The sequence below is a fragment of the Andrena cerasifolii genome, chromosome 3 (genome assembly GCF_050908995.1).
Source record: "Andrena cerasifolii isolate SP2316 chromosome 3, iyAndCera1_principal, whole genome shotgun sequence".
NCBI lineage: Eukaryota > Metazoa > Arthropoda > Insecta > Hymenoptera > Andrenidae > Andrena > Andrena cerasifolii.
Genome location: NC_135120.1, coordinates 2,358,048 through 2,379,759, shown reverse-complemented (window position 1 = coordinate 2,379,759; position 21,712 = coordinate 2,358,048). Strand labels below are relative to the sequence as shown.

Below are 21,712 nucleotides of genomic sequence, written 5' to 3'. Positions count from 1 at the left end.
TGCTCAACTAACAGTAATCGGCCCCTTTCGGGGTTACCAATTTTATAACGTAGGAACAACACGTTCCATGAAAAGTAAATTAAGTGATCAGTGTTAGTGGCCGTGCAATGAAGTGAATATTCGGTACATTAACCCGGACGCACTTGACGTTGCGATCCTTACCTTCGGGTGGTGTCGTATACCTGCGATCAGCTGAGCAGTGGGCGCAACCCTACCATAAATCTTTTCGTCCACTGATGACCAGGATCGGCACAGTGACCTACTTAGTGACACAGGATTCCGAAAAGGAAGGAAAGGAAGGAAAGGAATGCTCGTAGGCGTGAGTGTTATTTAATTTATTGGTGATTATTAGGTGTAGAAATAAATTCTGTTCGATTTTAGGGTTTCATAACAGTTTGATTTAAAAGACATGAAAACAACTCAATCATCGAAATAATTTCCATTATTGTTAATTACATTTTGCCATTTTTCTGGTAACTTACGAATATCACTGTGATAGAAATTCGGTTGCTTTATACCAATTATGTAAATCCAGTCTGAAAGAATTTATTCATACACCTAATATTATTTTTTAAATTTAGTTATGTTGGCTGTGATTAAACTACGGATTTTTACCTCAATAACGAATTACGATCACTTGTCGTACATTTTCTGTTACAGTACCTTTTCGTTTATGCCTTATTTGAAAATGAAATTTACGTATTTCTTGTTCTCTCACTTCAAACAATTATTATTTAAGATTCTGCTTTAAAAAAACTGTGTAACGCGGTTTCCTTCGATGCATGCCGACTTGCTTGTTCTTACCTTCGTAGTACAAGCGCAGCCGCCTACCGCGTAGCCAACGCTACAACGGGAGCTCGGGCGGAAGGCGCGCGCTCCGAGTGGTCAGGGGTTTTGGTTAATATCTTGTTAACGAAGCTTTGAACAATATTTTTGCTGAGGAAAAAGTTGTTTCAAATCACCCCCTGAGTTAGCTTTCAAGGAACTCCGACATTTTTGGGACACCCTGTATAAATATGATTATGCATTAGTTCCTTAGTCCTCTCGTGATAGTTTTATTAAAAAAACAAATTCCCCTACGTTTTTCAAGCAATAAACTGTGCCCCGCTATCCGGAACTTCGCTTGTTGAAACCGTTCGCACCTTCGTTAATTTGTGGTTTTCCATTTCCATGAAGGCGGAGTCTACCCAGTTTATGTAGGGTGAATAATATATAGTTTATTAATCTGGATCTGGACATTCGGAACGCCTGAGCGTGACTGTTTCCTCGGGTTTCGTGATCGTGCGCAGTGTTACCAGGAAATAGATTCCTGCAAACTATTTGTAGTGGAGGGGGAACACCTACCTTCGGGCAACCCTGATCATGCGCCCGCAGGTGGTGGCCCCTCCGTGGAGCTCCGGCTGGCCACCGAGGGTACCGGCGCTACGGAGCGTTCGGGCACACGTGTCTTCGAAGGGCACCGCCAGCACGCAGATTTCTGCCTACATTTAGGAAATTTTGCCCCACCTCCGAATCATCCCCCCCCCCCATGTCTTCGAAGTTAACGTTAATGACAAACCCGAGACGAGAGTCAGTTCACGAAAAGTGTGTTGGATTACTATAATTATTAAAAAGCAAAAATGACTCAATATTCAGGGAAACCTGAATATAGTAAAAGATAATGATACGTGTGTAGAGCGTCTTTTTGTTTCAATATCTGGCAACGGTGATAAAACAGTCCGTTGTTAGAGAAGAGCTCACTTCTGTTCGATATACTGTCATAGAAAGACATTCTTTCCTAGCCGCTAAATAAAATTAAAATATAAAACTAAGAGGCTCATTTATTTAATAACCAATTTCGAATAAAGCGTTCGGCCAAAACTGTTAAGAAAATGCCGGGTAACAAAAATTGGTTGGAAGAGGAAGTGAAGGAATTGATTTCCCAGTGGGAATTATATCCCGAATTGTGGGCCGTTAAGAACGAAGTGTATAAAAATAGAATAAAAAAACAATTGGCGAAAAAATTTAATACAACGTACAGTGAAATAAGCAGGAAATTACATAATTTAAGAACACAGTTCAACCAAGAGTTGAGAAAAACGGTATACAAAAAAAGCGGCGCTGGAACAGACACGACGTACGAGAGCACATGGAAAAACTTCGGCGCCTTGAAATTTCTTTCGTACGGTCATTCGAATCCACCAACAATAGACAACTTGGTAAGTACTGTTTATATTTTTTATATATTAACAGAATGGGACTTTGGCTAAAAAAGACGGTAGACTTTAGACAGTTTATTTTATTATTTACAACACAAATAACAAGGGATGTTCGGTTACCCGAACACATCGATTTTTTGAAACCGTGCAGGTTTGTAGAGGACCCGAATAGAAGTACAGTATTTCCTCGTTAGTGGCTCGCTGGTCGGGACCGGCGTTGAGCCCGTATCGTCAACAGAGCCCTAATTCCGAGTGTTCGTTTCTCGCTTCTTTCTGGCCGAAGGTGGGGGGGGGGGGGAGCGAGATGGAATACTGCGTGCGCAGCGAGCGTGCGCGATGGTCGCAAGCGCTTACCATGAGCACGAAAACCGCTTCGCAAAATCTTGACGCAGGCCCGGCTCACGGTAAGCGCATGCGACCATCGCGCACGCAAAGGACAGAGGGTCAGGCGTCCGAAAGACGGAGCGAGACAAAACATCAACGCGTCATCTGTCTCGTACGGTCCTCGATCGCTTTCAATGCCTCTCGCTCGCTCTCGTTCCATCTCGCTCTCGCCTTCGCCGGACAAGAGTGAGACAGAAGTGGTGGGGATAGCGAAAAATCCGTATAGTGTACACCAAACCGAGCCCGTAAGAGGAAATACTGTATCACGCAATTATTCATTCGTGCCCGTTTTCGGTTCTTCAGGGTGAAAACATCCCGTAAGGGCTAATGTGTGATTTCCTAATTTCCTGTATATCTGGAAACTGTAGTAGATATAAAAAAATCATTACAATGGATACTTAAAGGTTTTTCATGCTGTATAGAAGTATGTAATCGAATTGTTTAAAATTTGTAATTTAACACGAAAATGTTCCCCACCACAAATTTTAAACAATTCGATTGCATACTTTTATACAGCATGAAGAACCGTTAAGTTTCCATTGTAATATATATTTTTTATATCTACTACATTTACCAAGATATACAGGAAACTAGGAAATCACACATTAGCCTTTAAGGGATGTTTTCATCCTGAAGAATCGAAAACGGGTACGAACGAATAATTGCCTGATACTTCTATTCGGGTCCTCTACAAACCTGCACGGATTTAAAAAATCGATGTGTTCGGGTAACCGAACATCCCTTGTAAGTAGTACATACACAGTCTTTAAATATTCTGATATTGCCAATGCACTTCCCCGTGTGGCGAAACAAAATAGTCTTTAAATTTGTCTCTTACATTTTTTGCATTAGTACTAAAATTATGAGCCGCTCCGCGCTGTAATTCTACTAAATTCGATTGTGGCATTTCTACGGTGTTCGTCAGTATCGAAACTACCTGCTGGTGCATATAATTGTCTTTTCCGCGACATTAAAAAATTATGTAATACACATACTGCTGAAACAATACAAGTAGCTTTTTTCTGGGCCAAGTTCTATTGTAGTAGGCAACCGGCATTTAGGCAACGGCCTATGGTGTGCGATGAGGCCCATAGATGGCGTCCATTTATGAGGAGTTCGGAAGATAGGGACCGTGGAGAGTCGGCGTAGCCATGGTAGCAAACGCGACTGATCAGCACGCGGACAGCTCGGGTTCGATTCCCGGCGCCGTGGCTCTCTTTTTCCGACTCCAACACTATTGGCTTTCTTAATATACGAAATCAGTTTGCAATTATTCCGAATACATTTTCCACTATTTTTCTTGCCCTTGAAAGTCTATAATTGTATACCCGGTTAGGGACATCCTGTCCTCTAAACGGGTATGGTTTCATTAAATATGACTTCATGGCAAACGCATTATCAGCTACTACCACTTATGGTACTGAGTTCTCGCGTCCAGGTAAAGGCTCTGGAGACGGAAAGCTTAAGGTATTGTTTGCTAAAGCGGCTGATAAAGTACAATTGGTGAAAACTCCCCTATCTGACACTTGTGCATTGCATCCTATATCGATATATAGAAATTTATATGATGCGTCAGCCAAAGCCATTAATACGATGCTATTGAAGCCTTTATAGTTAAAATAGTAACTGCCAGCAATGGCGGTGCTTTTATTGATATGTGTTTGCCTACACAATGTGGAAAATTCCAAAGTTCTTCAAACATCTTCGAATGTTTCAGCCACTCCTCCGGTGTGTTTGGAGTCTGAAACATAATATTAATATTTAATATATAATAGTTTCGTTGCTAAATATTTTTTAGATTAAGGTATAATGCTATTGGAAATTAATAATGTATTTCTTAATTTTAGGAAAAAGACGGGGAAGCAATTATTGAAATTGAGGGGCCGCACGCAATCAGAAAATTGCGCATCAGTAGGAAATGGTGAGGAGAGATTGCAGCCGCAGCCGAAGAAACACAACAGGGGAAATGCAAAAGAAGATATTAATAAAAATGATCTGATAAAAAGAGCAGCCGCAGTGATGAGCAAACCAACGGACGAATTCCAAATTTTTGGAGATTTTGTTGCGAGCGCATTGAGGAGCCCACAATCAAAGGATATTCAACGCCAACTCAAACTAGCGATCCAGCGCGCCATCCTACAGATCGCCGAGATTGACGGGACAAGAACACATTCAAATGCGGATATAGTGAATTCGAACGCCTCAACTTCAGCCTCAACTCATCCTCCACTGTTGGAACCGGTATCCACTGCTGTATACTATTTAGAAATTACACCAATTTCAACATCAGAACGTATGCAAATAATTACATTTATTTATTAAAGTTATTAAACTAGAACTCACCTGCAAATATTTATTTTTTAGGACCCAAAACAGCGCTGCGCAACATTCCGGAACAATCCTAGCAATTGTGCACACCGGAATCCGAAACAGATATATTAATGAATTATATGAATCACCTGCAGCAATTATAAATGAATGTTATTGTATAACTCTATTCGACAAAATTTAACTTTTTTTCGGGCGTGTAACATTCAATAGCGGTTACTTAAAGCTTCTTGTGCGCTGAAAACGAATTCGCAAACTGTTTGTCGTGATCACCCTCAGTTTTCGAGAACTTCGATTTTGAAAAAAAAAGCAAATTTTCAACTTTGAACTTTTTTGTGTTCAAACAGTGATAGTTATTGAGTTGCTTGTTCCGTCAAATTATTCTATGAACTCTTCCGAATACAACGATATAAATCATTATTGCATCATGAACGTTTAAATATGTTTAAACAATGCAACAAGAATTGGTGCATTTCGGGTGTCCTTTTTCCTTTGATCATTGTTTAAACATATTTAAATGTTCATAATTAAATAAAGACTTATATCGTTGTATTCGCGAGGGTTCATAGAATAATTTGTACGGAACAAGCAACTGAATAACTATTACTGTTTTAACACAAAAGATGTTCAAAGTTGAAAATTTGCAGCTTTTTTTAAAATCGAATTTCTCGAAAACTGAGGGTGACCGCGACAAACGGTTTGCAGATTTGTTTTCAGCGCACAAGAAGCTATAAGTAACGGCTATTGAACGTTACAAGTCTAGATGTTGTAATCATATCCAAACAAATAAATACATTTTTGTATTGTATAAAATGTTCTTACCTGTTGCTAAAAACCTCAATGTTAAATATAGGCGTTCACTCGCCGTAATAGCACAACACAATTTTGTGTCAGTTTTACTGATGCTCGGTCCAACTAATTCTAACAGATAGTCAAAATCTTTTGTTGTCATGCACAAGAAATTGTCCAGTTAACGAAGATCTTCCGTTCTTAATTCGGACAACAATGATTTGTGAATTCCAAGATCACATCTTCTTAATATCCAATGTCTCGTCCAAATTCTTTTTTCTGTTTTTGTTTTGTGAATAAAAGTAACACTGTACATGCAGCAGCATATCTTGTTTGTTGTACTGACATTTTAATATACACGTTACGTCTTCACTAGTCGATTCCGACTCTCAGGGCTCAGGAGTAACACTGCAGTGTAACGAATTCCAAGCCCCTGCCACAGCCCTTTTGCCCCTTTTAAAAAACCGTCAAGCACTAGAGTAATTTTCACATTTCGTTATCGTATCACCTGTTAGCATGTAAGAGTGTTTGTGTGTCAAATGGAACTAGTGTGAGAATGAGTGTAGAAATGAGAGGGGGAAAACCGAGCGCATGCGTGGTCGCCAGTCGATCGGTTGATTGGCTGCGGAACGGATCGAGCGCATCATAGAAATATTGTAGGATCTTACGCAATAGATATTCATAGTTGCGATATGTGCAACTACGAATCGGTCTAAATCGTGATTGGAGCGCGCTCGAAGAGCTAAATGGATATAAATACGGGCTCATCGACCGAGAGAAGATTATTATCTCTCCGATATTCAGAGAACGAATAAGTCTCGCATTAGCACTTTTAATGAGTATTCTAGGTAGCCCCTAAAACGGCTCTTGGACAACGTGAATCTTCCATCTCAGGTTGTTTCAACCAATTCCTGAGCACCGTGGAAGTATTTATCTAGAACTCTCTCTCTCTCTCTCTCTCTCTCTCTCTCTCTCTCTCTCTCTCTCTCTCTCTCTCTCTCTCTCTCTCTCTCTACCACTAAATAAACATTCTAACTCCTCATAAATCCAGATCAAACAATCTGATGCAATTCTATAATTGCCTAGCCATTAAGGTCAATTCCTGCTATATTGCATAGGTATTCTTTCTCTTTGTACCGACCACGAGTCGCAACCTAGATCAACCAATATCATTTATTATTATTTACGTTCTATATTGACCAGACGTCATTTGTTATTATTTGCGTTCTATATCGACCAAGCGTCATTTACTATCATTTGCGTTCTATATCGACCAAGCGTCATTCATTTATAATTTACGTTACTATTGTTTACACCTTTTTATAGTGACTAAAAGGTAATTAACTTTGTTAAATAGTTATACATAGACAGTGTTCTTAGTGAATAAACACTATTAAGAAGAATTCTGGTTCGTGAAATTCATTTCTTTAATTCTATCCCGAAATCCTGTAACTCGCGTCAACGCCACGCCTAGAAACGTTACAGCAGTGTAAACACGCGGGACTTTCGCAAGATTTTTCTCGCAACTACTTGCACGCAAGAACTTGCGTAAAAATTGCTATAATGTAAACACTCATGCAAGTTTCTTGCGCAATAAATGTCGCAAGTTTATTGCTAGTGGCCATGAGGGTTTAAGGCTGCATCAAAAGGGAAAGGACATTCAAAATGAGTGGTCAGAAGATCTATTTGTGAATTATAAATAGTAATAATGCAAGTAACGTTATCGTATTAGTTAATGTGATTAAGTGTTAATCCTATATAATAAGACACTTAAGGTAGATTTTCGTTTGTTAGCAAAATCCTTTCAGAGGCTTTTCTCGTACTTCCCGATGACCTACGACGCTTAGACTTGGCATGAAGTTTCCTTGGCACCCAAAGATGCCGTAAAAATTCAAAACCTGGAAAATTCGATAATGGATAGCACCTGTGGCCTAAAACAGGTATTTATGTACAATGTAGTAGAAGGACTTCCGTTTCCGGTTGCGTGAATAGTAGCTGGGTGTAAGAGTGAGTGGAGTTTGTGGTGGAAAGAAAGGCGAGTGAGGTGATGAGGAAGAGTGGAGAGTGTGAATGAAAGGTAGTGGAGAGTCGAGGAAGGGGCGGGGATAAAGGGAAAAGGACGGCGATAGGGGGTGGGAGAGGTACGGGAGGGATAAGGGAGGCATTGGAGGTTAGGTGGTAGAGATAGGTTAAGAAAGGCGGGAAGGAGCATAGAGAGTGACAGGTGGTGACGCAGGCGGAAGAAGAGAGAAGCAGGTGGGAAGAGCTGGAGGGAAGGCGGGAAGTTTGAAAAAGAGTGAAGGCAAGAAGTGTAAGGAACGAAGAATAGAAAGTGAAGGATAAAAGGAGCAGGAGAAAAAGGATTAGAGTTGTAGGATAAAGGGGTTACAAGGCAAGGAAAGTGGGAAAGGAGAAGGCAAAAGGGGAAAGAGGAGAAAGGAAGAGATGCCAACGAAAACGTGGGGAGAAAAAGAAGTTGGAAAGATTACGTATGAAGAAAGGAATAGAAAGGACAGTGTGAACAGCGTGGGGAGCAGCGCGGGAAGCTTGAACAGTTTGTGGGGGAAAAAGATGGAGATAGAGGTGGGCACTGGGGCTATGGAGCAGGATAAGGCGAGAGGGTTTAAGAGGAGATAAAGGAGGAAGGAGGTAGAGGATGAAGAGAGATTGCTGGAGGGCATGATAAGAGAAATGATGTTGGAGATGAGGAGTATGAGAAGGGATAGGGAAGAGAGAAGAAAGATGGAGGAGGAGATAAGGAAGGAGAGGGAGGAGATGAAGAAGGAAAGGGAAGATAGAAGAAGAAGGGAGGAAGAATGAAGAGAGGAAAGGAGGAGATGGGATGAGGAGAGGAGGGCTGGTAGAGCAGCTAGGGAAGATAGAAGAATGGGGTAGGAGGATGGATGAGGTGATGGAAAAGGTAGGGAGGTGGGAAAAGGAAAGAATGGGGAGTGAGGGGAAGGGGTTGAGGGAAGAAGGACAAGAGGAGGAATGGAGGATGAGGGTCAGAAGGATAGAAATGACGCAGGATAAGAAAGAGAGGGAGATGAGAAGAAGTAATGTGGTGGTACGGGGGTTGGGGTTAAAAAAAAAAAGAAGTTGAAGAAGTCTGAGTCTCAAGAGGAAAGCGCAGAATGCTTGGTTCGAGATGTCGTGCGGAAAAAGCAGATCCAAGTGTTGAATCAACGTACGCCAATGAAGACGGATACAAGGCTCGACAAAGCTCGAGAACGCATGAGAGAAAAGCGAACAAGAGAAACCTCAGAAGAAAAAGCAGAGAGATTGCAGAAAGCTCAAGAATGTGCGAAAGTTAAGAGAGGACGTGAAACCACACCGAAAAGTATTGAAAATTTGGACAAGGTTCGAGAACGTATGAGGATTATAAGAGCAAGTGAAAAGACACCAGAGAAAATACAGCGACTAGCCAAAAATAGAGACTGAAAGAATGTGCAAAAAGAAACTGAAACTATCCCACAAAAATTTAACCGGTTGGCAGACAAAAAGATTAAAAAGGGACAGATGCTGGAAAAAGTAATTAAAAAAATTAAAGATAGAGCCATTCGGAGCCGAGTGAACGAAGTCGAGGAGTATTATTGCGGAGCAAAGAATATCAAGTGCTCCTCCTGTGGCTCAAAAAACTTTCTTGGAGAAATACCTACTGATAAAAAGTTTATGACCTGTTGCCAGAAAGGAAAAGTGAATTTGACATACCTCTCTTCCCACCCTTTCCCGATGTTATTACAAAAACTAATGTGTTACAAAGATCCAAAATCGAAGAAATTTATGGAACATATTCGCTCTTACAATAGCGCTTTTTCGTTTGCCTCCATGGAAGCCCAAATAAAGCCTTCTCGAGGCTACGGCCCGTATTGTTTCAGAATTCGCGGGCAGATCTACCATAGAGCCGTGACTCTGCATCCTGCTATGGGGGAGCAGCGAAAATATACCCAATTGTACATTTTAGATCCTGAGAAGGCCACTCGGCAGTGACTAAGCATCGCGGGAAACGTTGGTTGTACGAGGACAGTCTTGGATCGCATAGGGAAGATTATGAATGATAATAACGAATTAGCTAAGGCTCATAAAATGCTGTACCAAGTAGATATGGAGGCAGAGGCCGAAGCTAAACGGAAAGGTATCCTCCCCAACGGAGTGACGATGGCCATCAAGTTCGACCGCTCCTCAGACCAGCAACGATACAATGCTCCCCGTTGCAACGAGGTTGCTATATTGTTCCAAAACACGGACGGAGAGCCACCGTTTGAGCGAGACCTCCTTATCCACTTGAGAGCTGACGCCAACAACCTCGCTACCACCCACAGAATCAGCGTCCTCCACCCCAGCCTTGAGCCGATGACCTACCCTCTGCTGCTACCCTACGGAGAGTCAGGATGGCACCCCAACATTCCTATGGAGGGATCTTTCAAGCGTGTGACGCAAATGGCGTATTATGGGTACCGCCTTACTGTGCGCGATGAGTTCAACCCATACTTGAGCGCCGGGAAACTGACCCAACAATATGTCGTGGACGCCTATGTTAAGATGGAGTCTAATAGACTAAACTGGATTCGGACACACCAAAAAGAACTGCACGCTGAGAGCTACCAAGGGCTGATGGACCATCTCCACTCTGAGGCGGTACAGAAGGGTTTGCTCCCCGGGAAGCCCATCACATTGCCGTCATCGTTTCTGGGAAGTCCAAGGAACATGATCCAGCATTACCAAGACGCCATGTCGATAGTTCGAAAATTTGGAAAACCTGATTTATTTATAACGATGACGATCAATCCGAAATGGGCAGAGATAACCGAGAACCTGCAAACGTACCAAAGAGCAGAACACCGCTCTGATCTGGTTGCCAGAGTTTTTTATTTAAAACTGAAAGAACTGCTCAATGATATTTCTAACAAACATGTTCTGGGAAAAGTCATTGCAAAAGTCCACGTGATAGAGTTTCAAAAATGGGGGTTGCCTCACGCGCACATGTTAATAATACTCGCAGACGAATACATCAGCAGAAATCCCTGACCCGACACAGTCACCCCAGCTATATGAAATTGTTCTCAAGCACACGGTGCATGGACCCTGCAGCACAGCTAACTCTCGATCACCATGCATGGAGGATGGTAAATATACCAAAGATTTTCCTAAATCCTTCCAGCCGGAGACATTAAGTAATATGGATGGCTACCCTAGGTAAAAGCGGCGCGACACCAACAAAACCTACAAAGTAGGAAGTATGGTCATTGAAAACCGCTGGATAGTACCGTATAATGCATATTTAAGCTTAAAGTTCAATTGCCATTTAAATGTTGAAGTCTGTGCAACAGTTAAAAGCGTTAAGTATTTATTCAAATACGTGTACAAAAGACACGATTGCGCGAACATCGAAATCAGTAAAACTGGTGTACCGTCAGTGCACCGGAGGTAGCGTGGCGCCTCTTTGCCAAAGGCATGCATGACCAGAGTCATACCATTGTGCGCCTAGCAGTACACCTTCCTAACCATCAAATGGTCTACTTTCAACAGCAACAGGACGCGCAGGGAATCATAGATTCGCTGGCATTAAATTCATCCACACTAATGGCATGGTTTAAATAAAATGAAAGAGACGCCGCTGCAGGTATTTTTATGTAGAAATCCCACAACACTATGTGTTTACAAAAAAATAAAACGGATGGCAAGCGAGGAAGAGAGGTGGGGAAAGTGTCATTGGGCGGATGTATACTGTGAGTGTCTCAGAGGGAGAGCGTTAATTCTTGAGGCAGCTCCTCCTGCACGTGCGAGGCGCAACCAGCTTTGAGAGTCTGAGCACAGTGAATTGCATCACGTTCAAAACGTTCAAAGACGCAGCCCAGGAGCTGGGCCTGCTGAAGGACGACTCAGTGTGGGAGGCCACAGTGGAAGATGCCGTGACAACAGATGGCATGCCACGTGCACTCAGGGAGATATTTGCCCTGATTTGCGTGTTTGGAAGTCCCCGTGAGCCTCAGAGACTGTGGGAAAAGTTCCTGGACCACTTCATAGAAGACCTGTCTCGAAGATACAACAATCACTCCCCTGGGTGTGAGGACTGCGAAAACCTAGCTCTGCGTGATGTTCAAATCGTCCTGATTCTGCATGGCAAAAACTGTGTTGACTTTGGTTTGAAAACGCCTCCTAGCAACTTGCCCGATGATATCGACTCCGTGTTCGAAGCGAAGGAAGAGGAAGCCAGGGGGAGGGATCTGGTGCAGAGGTTCAACCAGGAGCAGAGGGCAGTGTTCGACACGGTGATGGACACCATCTACACCTTCAGTAGCACATCTAACTGCTTCTTCTTGGATGGTCTCGGGGGCAGTGGAAAGACTCACCTGTACAAGACCCTGCTAAGCGTAGTGCGAGGAAGGGGAGGCATGGCGCTGCCCATGGCGTCCACGGAGATCGCGGCCAACCTTCTGAAGGGAGGTCGCACGTATCACTCCCAGTTCAAACTGCCCATTCTGCTGGTGGAAACCTCCACCTCTAGCATGAGGATATCCTCAGCGGACGCAGCCTTCCTGAGACAAGCCAAGCTTATCATATGGGGTGCATCCACCATGGCTCTCAGCCATGCCCTTAATGCAGTGTCCCGACTTTTGAACAGCATCATGGAGAATAATCATCCTTTTGGGGGAAAGATATTCTGCTTGGCGGAGACTTCCGACAATGCCTTCCCGTGGTCCCCCACGCCCACAGAGCAGCCGTGGTTCAGACCAGTATAAAATACAGTTCCCTGTGGACGGAATTCAAAATCCTCAAGCTGCGCAACAACGTCCGCTCAGTTGATCCTATTTACAGTTCCTGGTTTCTGAAACTTGGGGATGGAGACCTCGAAAATTGTGATAATCTTGGGGAAGATATAATCGAAATCCCAAGTGATCTGATCACAAACGATTCAATAGTGACAGAGACGTTTGGAAGCAGTCTGACTGCCAACAGTGTTTCTAACTACTCCGGCACAGCCATCCTCTGCCCGCGCAATGAGGACGCTACAACCATCAACGAGATTCTGAACCTCCTGGCCGGCAAGGCTGTGACTTACTTGAGCATCGATACAATCGATTGTGAAGACGGCTCTGAAACAGCGAACTACCCAGTAGAGTTTTTGAATAGCCTCACACCCTCCGCAATGCCCCCTCACAAGTTAAAGTTGAAAGTTGGAGCAATAATCATATTTCTTAGAAGTTTAAACAAAAGGAAGGGGCTATGCAATGGCATTCGCCTGGTGGTGATCAAACTCCACAAAAATCTAATCACTTGCGAAGTGTTGACGGGATCATCCCAAGGAAACCCAGTTTTCATTCCTAAAATTGATCTCGCCCCCCAAGACCCCGACATCCCCTTCGTCCTTCGCCGCAGGCAGTTTCCAGTCAATCTGGCGTTCTCGAACACCATAAACAAATCACAGGGTCAGACCTTGGATAGAGTAGGACTGTACCTGCCCAAGGCAGTGTTCAGTCATGGACAACTATATGTTGCCTTCTCAAGGGTTCGCCGTTCAACGGACATAAAGGTTATAGTAAAAAACGATGCTCAGCAGGGGAAGCTTTTAAAAAAATCGAATAAAGTATTTACAAAAAATGTCGTTTTGAAAGAAGTACTGTAAATTAGTCACCACAGATAAACGAGAACTATTATGTTAGCCACAGTAATTTATTATTTCAAATGAGCCTAGCTCCAGGTTTTGTTTAGGCCAATATACCTTATGCCTTAGCCGGTCCGAAGCCCGGGTTGAGAATAGAGGGCGCCAGTTTTAGTAAAAACTGTTTTGAAATCTTACAAGAAAAACAGACAGAGAAAATACAAAAAGGATAATTCTGCCTTAAAATCTTGGTACGCTTAAAGAAGAAGAACGGCGTAAACTCTACGCCGTAGAGGATATCTTATTCTCGCCAGTGGTACGCTGCCCCGGAACAGAAAAAAAGAGGACGCCTTCTATTATGATGGCAATTTCCAACAAATATGGTGCTTACCTTAGGCGTCTTCTTATACAGGCTAGTAATGCCTGTCGGAGACAAGCTTAAAGACTAGTTAATATAAATAACTATTTATGTAATGAAGGAATTTTCGACTTCACTAAAGAAATAAGAATTATTACTTTATCTTCATCCGTTCAAAAGTTATAGATTTTTGGCTGCGGAAGCATCGATTTTTTCCCACTGTGCGCCGCCAGCCCCGTTCGTCGGGTTTAATACGAGTGTTTACTATATATATATATATATATATATATATATATATATATATATATATATATATATAACTTAACATATAATTTTATACATGTTATAACTGTGAATAGCAATTTCTGGCCTTATGAGGTTTAAAAAAAATCCGTAGATTTACGGATTTTCCAGGGGGAATCTACGGAATTCAACGGAATTTTCAGTCCTTCCTTACGGATTTCCAAAAGCTAGGGTGACAACACTGCATACGGTACGCGCTTGAGGAGCTAAAATCAGTATGGCCGTCGTGTGGACCAAGACGTACGGCAGCAGAAAGAGGGCGTTACTTCTGAAAATCGGCCGGAAAGAGCAGATAATTCCCAAGCCTGCCTTACGGGATAATGTTATTACTGGGATCGCCATACATGATCACGTCAAACATTGATGTGTGTGATGGTTCAGAGAACGGATCTATGAGTAAACTGGTGTACGTGGAGTACACGTGATGCACATGGAGAAAGTTTATAGCTTGACTGTGGTGCAATTAAAGCAAAGTGCCGAACTCACGTTATGTCGCATAAGCATTTAAATCAAAACTAGATACTAATCTCTAAACGTGCTACCACAATCAACTTTAAAATTAAAGTGTTATCCTGTAACAGATTACAATTTCCGCTGGTCGAAGCATACGCAGTGACGATACACAAGGCACAGGGGGGGGACCATATGACTCAGTCGTACACGACTACAATAAAACGTCGTTTTGTCACGAGCAACGAGTTTGGATGGTTTATGTTTGACAAATAAAAAAAAATCAGATATTTTACCGCGCTAGAGGCACGGTGAACCATTGATTTGAGGAAAGAGAAGATCATCGACTAGAAGATCATCGACTGAAAACGATAAGTGACGAGTGTAAAGAATTTATACAAAGAACTAACACATACGATCTATCCTTAACAACGCTGCTGAACGTTTAAAGTTCGAAAGCGTATAAAGATGACTTGATCACCGATTACGTACTTGGCGATACGAAGCTAATGACGCTAACGGAGACTTGGTTGGATCATACGGATACGTAGGAGTTACAGGGGTACACTTGTGTCAAACAATTTAAACGAGAAGGACTGAACATTTTACATCTGTATACGAGAAAAACGACTGTATGTTAATGTCAACATTAGATACGCTTCTGAAAATTGATACATTAGCTACACACATTCTGCGTAAATCGCTTACGAGTGAAAAGTGCGGAGATATGTAGGGGGAGTCCGGGAGACTTGACCATATGGTAGAGTTGAGCCGCTTCAAATATCTGTTTTAAATTTCGCAGTCGGCGGGCGGTTGTCAAGGCATAGCGTGCGAATTCTTTACCGTTACCATGTCATGTAACAAAATGACGATCGGTAGTCCGCTTTAGCTGTGAGTCAGGAAAACGTGTTTCTTCGTGTTCAGAGTGAAATACAAAGTTTTTAATTATTTCATCGTCATCCTTTTATATGTCAAGGTTTGTATAAACATTCTATGTTAATTGCACCATATATTATTGTAGTTTGAGGCAGTCAAAGTGTGTTTATCCTATTTTTTTTTGGGGGGGGGTTGCATTAAAGTCAGGAAGGTACCGGGCGGGAGACTTAAACCACTCGAGATGGGGAGAAATGGCCACTGGGTCAACTCTCCCCACTTTTGCTCAGAAGGAACACAACGCTTCTACTCTTAACTATTATTCTTTTTAACTTTTAAGGTGCCATTTCATTACAAGCCAAAGGAGGATACTAACCGAAGACGTGGATTTAGTAAGCAGGTGTTGAAAAATGCATTGGAAGAAATAGAAAGAGGCACATCTATAAGAAAAACTGCGAATAAAGAACCCCGCATTAATTACATGGGAAATTTAATCCGGGTTAATCTCGTTCATTTTCACATATGTTGTAGCTTATGACCTGGTGAAGAAAAAATGTAATAGGCAAAAACGTCTGTGATGGATAATTATTGAGATACAGCTAATCAAACGGCAAAAAGAAAAGTTACGGTAGGCTCGCGCTACGCCTCACTTTGACTTTGACCAGCGGTCTCTCTCCGCTTTACCACCTCGCTAGTAGTTCCCCCTCCACCGCACCGTCGATCTGTCAGAAGTGGTGAGGGACTACGCTGCATGAGGGATCTCGCGTTTAGCTAGCCAGCCGAAAGCTATGAAATCGTTGCCGATGCTGGAGGACGAAATCGACGCTAACACTGTAGTAATACATTCCGCTGTCCGATTGCTTAGCGCAGCACGCGCGCTCTTTTTTAAACTGTTACATTATGGCATATAGAAATCGAACTTGCTGCTATGTTTGCAGTCGTAGTTTTCGTAATCGACAAATGTCGCGAATAAATGGCGAAGAAAATGTTATCAAAAAGGAAATTGCAATTCTTAGACGCCACCGATTACATTCTGAACCCATTGATATAGGGGCTGAAAGTCGGCTATGTTTTAATTGTAATTTATCTATTGAGGATGAAATAAAGCAAATAAATCGCGATCCAGCTTCTTTAAGACTGAACATTGTTACTCAAACCCGAAATAGTTCATGTATATTTTGCAATTCCTCTGCAAATGTCCATCGGCTTTCTCTAGAATGCAGGGTAAATGTTTTCGTTATGAAAAATATTTATATCCCTGAATATGTTAATTGGTGTAATCGACATTTAGATAGCAATGGTCATATTTTACAACCATTACTTTCCGCCTTGCGTTACATAAATAGACCATTTGTAATAAAAGGGCAGCAGTTGCAAGCTTTTCTACAGGCACTTCGAGATGTAGCGAACAGTAAAAGTTGCTACGACAATGAAAACTGTTTTACAGATGATGATTTTAAGACTGTAGCACCTATTACAAAAGAACAGTTTCAGGATCTGTATACATACTGCGATCGAGTGCGTCAAGAACACGGTTTCGGAAACAGTAGTAAAAAAGACCTTTTGACTTTTTTATGTAAGTTACGGCAAGGATTATCTGACGAATTTCTTAAAGTCATTTTTCGATATTCCTCTAGACAGTCGGTAAGTTTAGCTATTACCAAAGTTCGACAGTCTTTATTACAAAGATTTGTCCCAATGAATATTGGTTTTCAAGCAATAACTCGAGATGAATATATAACGAATCATGTTACGTCTTTTGCAAATGAGTTATATAATTCTGAACCGAGTATTTCAAAAGTAATTGCTTATATTGGTGGGACTTATTCGTATATTAACAAAAGTAGTAACTTTTGTGTTTTACGACAAACGTATTCCATACATAAAGGTCGACATTTGGTAAAACCAGCGTTAATAGTTGCTCCAGATGGATATATACTGACTATTCAAGGACCATACTTTTCTGACTCGCGAAATAATGATGCTCGAATGTTAAATAGCGAATTTGAACGCGACGTGAATGATATGAGACAATGGTTCCAAGATGGCGATATTTTCGTATTAGATCGTGGGTATCGAGATGCCCAACCGTTACTACGTGAATTAGGCATTGATTACAGGATGCCAGCCTTACTTGAATGCCATCAGAAACAACTATCTACTGAAAAGGCAAATGAGTTTCGATTGGTGACGAAAACAAGATGGATAGTTGAAACTAGAAATGGGCATATTAAGTCTATTTTTAAATTTTTTAACCACATAATTATGTGCACCATATTCATCATCTTGGTGAATTTTATAATATTGCAGGGGCTATAATTAACAAATATCACCCGCTAATTTCAATGGAAGGCGCTAATACAGAATTGGCACAAGAACTTCTTCATAAGTCCAAAGAAGTTAATGTTGTGCACGCACGAGTTGAAATTGAAAGGCTGCGCTATAGAAATGCAATGTGGATACATTTAAATGACGAGCATTTACATAATTTTCCGCACCTGACCTTAGAATATTTACGAGATTTAACGATTGGAACATTCCAGGTGAGTCCGGCACGATCTTACGTTCAGGATAAAATGCAGCGTGACGACACAGAAGAGTTTCAATTAGATTCGCTCCTTGATGAACCTGGTCTCATAAGGGTACGAGTGTTTTCACGGTTTAGAAATGCTACAAAACATCAAATATTTATAGCATACAACATTCTTGAATCAGATGGTGTAGACGATGATACCGAGCCAATTTTAGGTTATTATTGTACCTGTAAATCTGGTGCAAGGACCCTTGGTACATGTTCACATGTGGCAAGTGTGCTGTGGTACCTAGGGTATGCAAGGTATCAAGACAATGTTCGTTATCCGTCTTCGTTATTGTTAGAAACAATATTAGATGCTGAAATATGTTGAAGTCATCAACATATGGAATAACCTTTTACTATACATATACGTATGTTTCGGTTGGCCACAGTTTTCGAATTATGCGAAAATATGTTTTAATGTTAGGTGAACCTGTAGAAGGACCACTCCCTGATAGTTTTGGATAGTATGTTTTTTAATACCTCTGTATATATATATAAAAATATATAAAAAAAACTATATATAATATCAATATAAATATAAAATATAATATAAAACTGTAGATATATAAAAACAGGAACAATGGCAAAAAAGCAGTTGCTTGCGAAAATACTGTATAACGTTATGTCAACGTTCTGTACGATTCGTAACGATTGTACTCCACTAGTATGTAATTTTACCCAGGAGAGAATCCTTTTCAATGTATGTATACAGATGAGGCGGTAGCTTTTCTAGAATTGCACCCTATCTTTGCTTACCCGCTTCTAGAAAAAACAAGGAATAAGGAAAGTTGCGTCCTGCCGATGCGATACAGCGCGAGCCTACCGTAACTTTTCTTTTTGCCGTTTGATTAGCCGTATCTCAATAATTATCCATCACAGACGTTTTTGCCTATTACATTTTTTGTTTACCAGGTCATAAGCTACAACATATGTGAAAATGAACGAGATTAACCGGGATTAAATTTCCCATGTAATTAGTGCGGGGTTCTTTGACACAGACAGAACCACACTGCGCAGGTATAACATGGACAGTCAAAAACTAAAAAAAAAGTAAAAGATCAAGGGAACCAATATAGAAGCTCAGATTTTCACGTTCCATGAAGAAAAATTACTAGTCAATTACTTATTGATTTGCAGTAAAATGAATTACGGTTCAATTAAAAAGGCCGCTATGAATTACGCATGCGAGTTGCACAGCATAATTCAAAGAAGATACCAGGGAGCTGGTTGACAAACAACTCTGCTGAGAAAGACTGGTTTCGTGGATTTCTCAAAAGGAATCCTGAGATAAGTTTGAGGACTCCAGAGGCAACAAGTCTGTCTAGAGCTACCAGCTTCAATAAGAAAAATATAGGTGATTTTTTTGAAAACTTCAGACATGTTAGAAACCAGTTTCAGTTCGAATCACAAAACATTTACAACTGTGACGAGACTGGATATACCACAGTATAAGGTTGTCCCAAGGTGCTAGCTAGCAAACAGTCTCGCCAGGTGGGACAAGTGACTTCTGTCGATAGAGGTACCTTTGTAACCGTTTGTTTTGCTATTAATGCGATCGGTAATACTATGCCACAATTTTTTTATATTCCCTCAGGTAAAATATAATGAAGCTTTTATATTTGGAGGTCCAGAAGGACCAGATGGTAATGCATATCCTAGTGGCTGGATGACTGTTAAGAGTTTCCTTAAATTCATGAAACATTATGCAAAGTATTCTCGTGACTCTAAAGAAAATCCGACGCTCTTGATTATGGACAATCACGAAAGTCATGTAAGCATTGAAGGAATTAATTTTGCAAAGGAAAATGGAATAACATTATTTACTCTTCCACCTCACTTCAGCAACAAGCTTCAACCACTAGATATTACTGTCTACTCATCTTTTAAGACAAGATACAATACTGCCATGAGTAACTGACGGATGTTGCCCAACCCCGGAAAGACAGTCACAATATACAACATCCCTGATTTTGTGAAGGAAGTAATGTCACAAGCTTTCAGTCAAGCGAATATCATGAGTGGCTTTAGAAAGTCGGGAATACACCCCGATCAATCCCGAAATATTCAGTGAGGAAGATTTTTTGTGCTCTGCAGTCACAGACAGAGAAATGCCTGTTGATCAAGTCACTCATTCCCTCGTCATCTTTGCCATCTATATTAGAAACTGATAACACACACGAAAAATTGTGTACTGCACCAATCACTCAACCACTCACTCTAGGGTTATCAAAAACTATCGAGGTAAACAGGGGTATAATATCTGTTACTCCACCAACTCTATCCACTTCTACAGCAAATGGGCAAGAGGTAGCTGCAATCGTCACGCCGGAAATGATTATACCATACCCTAAAGCTGCGCCGAAGGAAACGACGCGATGAGGTCGTCAGCCTGGAAAAACTACTATATTAACAAAAACACCAGAAAAGAAAGATTATCAAAACCTCGAACCACAAGAGGAGCCAAAGAAAAAAAAACGAGAGCTCAGAAACTAAACAAAAAACAGGCAAACAAGTCGAAGAAGGAAATGGTTAAGAGAAAAATTCTTCGGGCAGTTGATAATGAAACGGAAAATTTCAATTTTTGTTAATTTTGTACGAAAAGTTCAATTAAAGTATATAAGATAATTATTGTAATGTCTAAAGTTTGTGGCTACTTATTATAAACTAAAGCAAATTGTTGTTTTTTTCATTTGTTCCCGAGTTACTAGGGTATGGTCAAATCTCCCCACATGGTGGATCACATCTCCCAACGCTCGGGGAGAGATGAGTCAAATCTCATTTTTTATAAAATTTAATTTAGTGCTTACATTTATTAACTTATTAAAATGATATAACGCTCAAATTATAGTCTGATAACAAGGCTTTACTGTGACATAAATGTAAAATCGATGCATCTCATACCCTAGATTTCATGGACCTTCAAGTAAAAGGTGGTTCAACTCTCCCGGACTCCCCCTATGTGTTGCGAAAACCACAGTAAACGGTCAACGCATACTGTTGGTGGTTTTCTAAAATTCACCTGGTACATCTCTACAAGATACAGAAGATGTCTTCGAGATCAATCTTATGGCATACAGCTCGAAAATGCACAAACGTTTGAATCTGTAATAAAAAGAGGGGATATGACAACCTATCGATGATATTGGTCAATGAATTTGGATTTAAAAACCGATAAAGGGACAGTGTTTGTTTGGGAATGTGGTAGTTCCACTCGCCGCCACACTCACTCTCACCGCAGCACCTCCCGGAAAGCGGAAGACGCGACGGATCTATGATCAATACACCAATCAGCACGCCGCTTCGATCGGGTTCTACAGGGTGTCCCACTAAGGAGTGGACAGCGCGATATCTCTTAAAGTATTGTCGATAAAAATATAAAAAAATAGGGAATTGCATGGTTCGAGGGGGCCCATTTATTAGCGCGAACGAATTTTGTTTTCGATTATTATTTTAAAAGATACGATGGTCAAGTTCGGTTTTTCAAATGGAACTATTTTTTTTGAAGACCTGAGTTGATAGTGCGTTCCAAGACAAATTCAATAAGCTTTAATGTATACACTTTATTTCCACTGGTTTTTAAGATATTGCGCTTGCAAAATTACTGATTTTCACTGGAAGAAAACCCTCTGGAATAGGAAGGACCGGGGTCGGTCTTACTGGCGCTACGGGTGGCATTGCCTGTTGAAACTGATACCTACCTGCCAAAGGTCTACGACAGGGTTCGCAGGCCCAAAAGCTGGACAATTCTTTTCCGTCAGAAATGCTACTTAGGTAGGTACATCTGCGGTATCGAGAAGCGCATCGTTACTTTTATTTCGCACTTGCTTCTACGCTCGGATGGCCGGTTC

At 41.2% G+C, this 21,712-nt stretch overlaps 2 protein-coding genes across 5 annotated transcripts in view; one reads left to right on the top strand and one right to left on the bottom strand.

Moving 5' to 3' along the window:
• Gcn2 (eukaryotic translation initiation factor 2 alpha kinase Gcn2) overlaps window positions 1-21,712 on the bottom strand; it is a 387,266-nt gene that overhangs the window by 329,426 nt on the left and 36,128 nt on the right. The window lies entirely within an intron of this gene.
• LOC143367058 (uncharacterized) lies at window positions 1,850-4,655 on the top strand. Its single transcript, XM_076808678.1, has 2 exons — window positions 1,850-2,198; window positions 4,430-4,655. The coding sequence occupies exons 1-2, from the start codon at window positions 1,872-1,874 to the stop codon at window positions 4,505-4,507; spliced, it is 405 nt and encodes a 134-aa protein (XP_076664793.1). The 5' UTR covers window positions 1,850-1,871; the 3' UTR covers window positions 4,508-4,655.